The sequence below is a fragment of the Trichechus manatus genome, unplaced genomic scaffold (genome assembly GCF_000243295.1).
Source record: "Trichechus manatus latirostris isolate Lorelei unplaced genomic scaffold, TriManLat1.0 scaffold00057, whole genome shotgun sequence".
Classification (NCBI taxonomy): Eukaryota; Metazoa; Chordata; class Mammalia; order Sirenia; family Trichechidae; genus Trichechus; species Trichechus manatus.
The window spans coordinates 15,499,581-15,505,881 of NW_004443993.1; the positions used below are offsets into that span (position 1 = coordinate 15,499,581).

Genomic DNA, 6,301 nt, shown 5'->3' on the forward strand with positions numbered 1-6,301 from the left:
TTGTTAAGTGAACAAAGAAACAAATGCATGACTAGGCTGAGCTAATCTCAGAAATTGGAGACCTGGTGGTGCAGTGGTTAAGAGCTTGGCTGCTAACAAAAAGGTTGGCAGTTCGAATCCACCAGCCACTCCTTGGAAACCCTATGGGGCAGTTCTACTCTGTTCTATAGGGCCGCTATGAGTCGGAATCGATCTGAGGGCAACGGGTTTTTTTTTTGTCTGCTGAATCTCAGAAATGATCCCGGCCTGTGTTGGCTGATGATCCTGCTTCTGTTGATTTTAGGGGGGGTACAGAGTGCAGGCCCCTGCCCCCTCCTCACCCAGAGGCCCCTGGGCTGTAAGACCCACAACCCAGCCGACCTCAGACTCTCTCCTATACCATGGGTCAAACTGAGGCATGGGGGGTGGTTAAACCCGAGGGGCCCTCCCTTTTAAGGCCACCTGTCCGCATTCTTTCAACGAACGTTCATCGAGCACCACTGTGCTGTCTGACCCGATACAGGAACCCCTTTCGCGTGGAGCCGGCCTTACAGTCCATCAGGTGGAAATTACTGCTACTGAGAAGGAGCGTGTCCTGAGACAGGTGACATTTGAGCACAGACTCAGAAAGAGGTGAGTGAGAAAGCCTCGAGGCGTCTGGGGACGGTGCACCGGGCGGGGGCGCAGCCAGTGCAAAGGCCTGGAGGTGGGAGAGCACCTGACGTGTCCCAGGAGCAGCGAGTTCAGCGGGGCTGAATAAGAGCCATAGGAAGTGAGGTTGGAGAAGTAACGAGGGCTAGGAAGCCTCTGCAGGCTTCGGAGAAGAGGAGGGGCTCGACCCCGCCCCGTGCTGGCCCCGCCCCTCGGCGGCTTCCACCGCCTCCGGGCCTAGCCCCGCCCCCAGACGTGAGTTGTCCCGCCCCGTGAAGGCCCCGCCCCTCCAACTCCTCCGTAGTGAGGGTTTGGCTCTGCCCCCAGATCCTGGTTGCCAAGGAGACTCGGCCCCGCCTCGCGCAGGCCCCACCCCTCCGACTACTCAGTTGTCTGAAGACCTGGCCCCCTCCCCAGACCGGCGTCCAGCTCGACAGTCGCCCCTAGTTTGCCCCTCGGGGGCCGCCGTCGCCCCAGGCCACCACACCCCGTGCACGCTGCCTGCGCCGCTCCCCAGCGTCCCGCCCCTCCCCACGCCGTGCGTGCTGTGCGTCCCTGCGTGTGCGTGCGTGAGCGTGCGCGGGCTCCTCGGCCGGCGAGAGAGCAGCAAACGGCCGGCGGCGGGCGCCGCGCGGGGGGCGGGAGGCGCGGCGAAGGCGGCGGGGGCCATGGCCGAGGCGTCGCCGCAGCCCGGACGGTACTTCTGCCACTGCTGCTTGGTCGAGATCGTCCCGCGCCTGCCGGTGAGGCCCGGCCGGGGGCGGCGGCGGGCGGGCGGCGGGGCCTGCTTCTCAGGCCCGAGGCGAGGCCGCGGCCCGGGCGGGGGTCGCGCGAGCTGGCCCAGATGGGGAAACTGAGGCCCGCGGGCATCGTCGGCCCGGGGTCACCCCGCAAAGAGCATGGGCGGTGCGGGCGAGGACCCGGTACTCCGGATGCGGAACACTGAGGCCCGGGCCGGAGGCGGGCCTGCCCCGGCGGCGCGGCGGGGCCGGGAAACCCCACATACGTGGGGACGCCGCTCGCGTCCGAGCCCAGCGGGCCCGGCTTACCGGACGGAGAAACTGAGGCCCAGAGAGGCCGAGTGGCTGGCTTCGTCCGTGGCAGGCCCTGGAGGGAGAGATCGTGGGGGCACTAGACTCCGAAAATAACGCCCGGGGACGGTCACCGATCGCGTGTTGGCGCCGCCCGTGGCCGGCGTCTCGCTGAGTGCCGCCTCGTTAATCCCCATCCCCTGCTTTCCGGGCAGGCCCAGGTGTTGCTCCCATATTACTGATGAGTAAGCTGAGGTCGGGAGGCGCTGTCTGGGCCGACAGCTGCCGGATGTCAGGTCTTTGTGATCAGAGCCTGCACCACCCCCTTCCCTTGGGGCCCCCCTGCAGGTTGGGGAGATTTTGGGGAAGGAAAGCCGGACCCCATCTTGGCAGAGTAGCCTGCCGCCGTCAAGGCGTTTGAAGCCAGCTCCAGGGCTTTGTGGAAGCACGGCCTGCCTTCTCCCGGCAGTGGAGGTGGGGACTGCTTTGATTTCAGAGCCAGAGTTCATGATCTTGGGGCGGGGGGTGGGGGTGGGGGTTCTGGAAGCAGGTGTCTGTTGGGATCCGTGTAGTCATAGGGAAGGAAGGGGTGTTAGAGTCAGGGCTCGGGGGGAGAGCGGGTGTGCTAGGCCCCAGACGAGGGAAAGGGTGGGGGATGTGGCTTCCAGAGGCAAGGGGCTCTCCCTCCGTAGGAGGCAGGAAAACGACGTGAAATCTTGCTGCATGCGCACACACTTGGGGCGCTGAGACTTGCCCCACGGTCGCCCGGCTTCCGGCTTCCTGTGTGCCTGGCACTGGGTCTTTCTCACCATTTGTCAGCCCGCCGGCCTGAACTGGCTCCTTCCCAGTCGGAAGCAGCCCCTCACAGGTGGTGTAAGTCTCGGGACAGGGTCCTGGCCTTGTGTGGCCACTTCCTGGCCCTGTGGCCTTGGGCAAGGAGCGTCCTGACTTTCCTGACATTCACCGGGCCCATCTGAGTGCCTTCCTTCTCGTCACTGGTGACAGAACAAGTGTGGTCTTTGCCCTCAGAGTTCATAGGCTGGTCAGGGAGCCAGCGTTGGACAGCATTCGACAAATATTTGATCACAAATGTCGATACACTCCGTAAGAGCAAATAAAGGGGATGTGTGTCAGGGAAGGCTTCCTGGAGGAGGTGACCCTGTAGGTGTGACTTGAGTGATGAGTGGAGGGGGACAGAACCTCAGGTTTCCCCTGTGTGTGGTTATCAAGGTGCCTCTTGTCCATTCAGGCAGGATTAGCCAGGGTGACTGTTGGAACTTTCTCAAGCCAGATGAGGAAGTGTGGCTTCACCTGGGACCTGCCCTGCCTGGGGAGGCCCAAGCCCAGAGCTCACATCCCTGAAAAGGGGGTAGATGCCTGTTTTACCAAGTCTGAGGTGACGAGGGTGACGCTGGTTCTTGTGAAGCATCTGTTGTTTAACTGACAAAGGAACTGCCTCCTGTCTTGGCCCTCCAGAACATTTCTCGCCGCCTCGTGGTTTTTGGTGAGAGCCTGACTCAGGCCATCACGCCACTTCTCAGCTGTGTGGCTATGGCTGAGGTCCTCGGCTCCTGGCCCCTGTCCCCACCTGTCCAGTGGGACAGCACTCTGTGACCCATGCTGAGGGGAGCCTGTGGGCGCATGAAGAGTGTAGCCAGCGCTGGGATGGGGCAGTGCCTGTGAAGGCGGCTGAGGGCAGGAAGGGCACGTGGGAGCCGGACCCCAAGGCCTGTGCAGGCCCAGACTTGATCCTTGCCAGGAGCTGGGGTGTGCCAGGGCGTGCCTGTGTGGGGCGCAGTGTAGACGTCCTGCCTTGTTGCTCAGTGGGGCATCCGGGCTGCAGGTGCCGGTCGAGGTGGGCTGGCATTGGGGGAGGGAACCTCGGCATCCCCTGGGGTTCTAGTGGGCACGGCGTCAGTGGAGCGTGGGTGTCAAGCACAGGTCCCCTGCATGCTAGCACACCGCCAGGGGACGGGGCGGACCACCTGCGCCTTCTCGGTCTCGGGGGGTGCTGCCTGGGGATGCACCCCCAGCTTGTCAAGGTCACACCCCACCAGCAGGGGTGGCGCCGAAATGCCTCCTCTCGGGCTGGGACAACCCATCAGGCCTGTTGTCCCTGTAATCACGAACATTGCCCACCCCTCTCAGGAGCGTCCCTGAGTGGACCGTGCAGTGGTGACAGCGCCACCAGGCAGGACACGTGAGCTGCAGCCGTCAGTGTGTTTGGCCGCACGCTGGACCCGGGGAGCCCCCTGAGCTGTCTGTCCTTGCTGTCCCCGTGCCCTGGTTCTGTGTGACGGATGGCAGTACTGTGGGGCAGACGCTGGCACGCGGGGGCTTCAGGCATCTGTCCCCATCCATGAGGCTCAGGTGCATGGGACGTGCACCGAGGGGCCTCCACAGCTGCCTGACGACCCCCCGAGGATCGGGCGGTCACTGCCAGGACAGCATCAGGCACCAGGGGCGCCGTGTGGCACGGCGGTGGAGGGCGGGGATGGACGGGCGGTGTGCGGCGCGGCGGCGGAGGGTGAGACGGACATCACAGCAGGGTTTTGGACTTGGCGGTGCTGAAAACCAGGGGATGAGTGGCCAGGCCACGGTGACGTGAGAACAGGGTGAGAACCAGGCGTGGGGACAGTAAGGGCTGCAGCTCAGTAGATGCCCCTGCCTTCAGTGAGACCAGGCGGGCTCTAAGAACTGGAATGTTCTGTGTTGACGAGCAGTGAGCGGGCCTTGGACCTCATGTGAAAATGCTGGTCCCAGGTGTGACCATTGGCCCGCCCACGTGTGGCCCCACAGGATGGTGGGACATGCCCGTGGTGGCAGCGTCAGTGTCCAGGTGCCTGTTTCCCAAGGGAGACAACGTGTGGAGGGGGACACCGTTCTGGACTCCCGTCCCCTTGGTGAGGCCATCTCTTTCCACAGAACCACAGTCCGCTTGGTTGGACACAGGTTTCTGCCTCTGCCTGCTCTTGACATACAGCCGCAGCTCTGTGGTGTGCTTGTGGATGAGGAGAGTCCCCAAGTCCGGCGCCTCCCGACCCTGAGCGCACCTCCTGGCCCTCCAGGAGTCCCCGGGACTTGAGGGAGGGGCCGGGGGCAACCCAGCACAGGGGTAGAGAGGAGACCCAGTCTGGCGCCCCAGGGTGTGTCCAGAGGTCAGATGTCTGGGTGTTGAGGTTGTCCTCCATTTACAGGTGGGGAGACCGAGGCGTGAGCTGGAGGTGATATTTGAGAGAGGCCCGACTTCTCGAGGGGGCAAGCAAGGTAGCTATCTGGAGGAGGAAAGTTCTAGCAGAGGGACGGGGTGTGGTGCCCTGAACTGGCTGTGAGCTCTGCAGGGTGACGTATGCAGAGTGGCAGTTCGGAGCCCTGCACGGGACTGGGGGACAGCGGTGCCAAGGTGGCCCAGGGTCAGCGTGTGGTGCATGAGGGCACAGCTGTCCTTACTCGAGAGTTAGCGGTGGCTGCCTGTTTTCTAGAAAGGCGAACAGGCTCAGGCTGAGGGATAGGACGGGCAGGTGCAGCTGCAAGGGGCACATTCACAGGGCTGAGCCTCTGAAGGGGTCCGGTCTTGGCAGGCGGTTTGACATCCCTGTCCAGAGAGCCAGGGACCCTGGCTACCTTTTGCTCCATCACCTGAGGCCCGGCCCACCGCACAGCAGGGCGTCCCAGAAAGGGTAGGCCTTGGTTCCTAGGGAACCTACAGCCAGCTGCGTCATAGCTGGAGCCTGTACCACCCCCCTTGCCGTCGACGGTTCTCACCGCACTCTCCCCTGGTCATCCCCCCCCCCGTGCACGTCCTGCACCTTCTCAACTGTCACCTTCCTCCCACGTCACGTGAATAAACCGTCGAGAGTGCGCTGTCTAGCGATCCTCCCTGTCTGTGCGTCTCAGTCATCTAGCACTGCTACAGCAGAAACACCACAAGCGCATGGTTTTAACGAAGAGAAGCTTATTTCCTCGTAGTCAGAGTAGGCTAAAAGTCCAAATTCAGGGTGTCAGCTCCGGGGGAAGGCTTTCTCTCTCTCGGCCTTCTCATCAGTGTTCCCCCGGACTAGGAGCTTCTCGGCGCAGGGACCCCGGCCCAGAGGACGCGCTCTGCTCCTGGCACTGCTTTCTTGATGGTATGAGGTCCCCCTGTCTCACTGCTCACTTCTGTCTTTTATACACTCAAGACATTGCCTCAGATACAATCCAATCTTGTAGACTGAGTCCTGCCTTACTAACACGACTGCCGCCCATCCTCCCTCGTTAACATCATAGAGGCAGGTTTACAATTTATACGAAAGCCACAGAATACCAGGAATCATGGCCCAGCCAAACTGATACACACATCTTTTGGGGGACATAATTCAATCCACAACACTGTGCAAGTTTCCCCGGACGCCTTTGCATCCAAGGACACGGCCCTCTCTGGATGGCTGGAGCGCCTGGCTCTTTCCACGAGTGGGGGCGGGGTTGGGGATCATGACTGGTTCTGCTACCGGGGACGGGGTTGCGGCTCCCGACTGGTTCTGGTAGCGGGGACGGGGTTGGGGCTCACGACTGGTTCTGCTAGCGGGGATGGGGTTGGGGCTCCCGACTGGTTCTGCTAGTGGGGACGGGGTTGGGGCTCAGAACGGGTTCTGGTAGCGGGG

The 6,301-nt window shown here is 62.6% G+C and overlaps 1 protein-coding gene across 1 annotated transcript in view; it reads left to right on the forward strand.

The window, feature by feature from the left end:
• Nucleotides 1-1,200: 1,200 nt before the first annotated feature.
• Nucleotides 1,201-6,301, forward strand: part of RNF126 (ring finger protein 126) — a 9,609-nt gene continuing 4,508 nt past the window's right edge. The window contains exon 1 of the mRNA XM_004378531.1: nucleotides 1,201-1,373. Within this exon, the coding sequence (XP_004378588.1) occupies nucleotides 1,299-1,373 (75 nt within the window). The 5' untranslated portion in view covers nucleotides 1,201-1,298. The remainder of the gene's footprint in view (nucleotides 1,374-6,301) is intronic.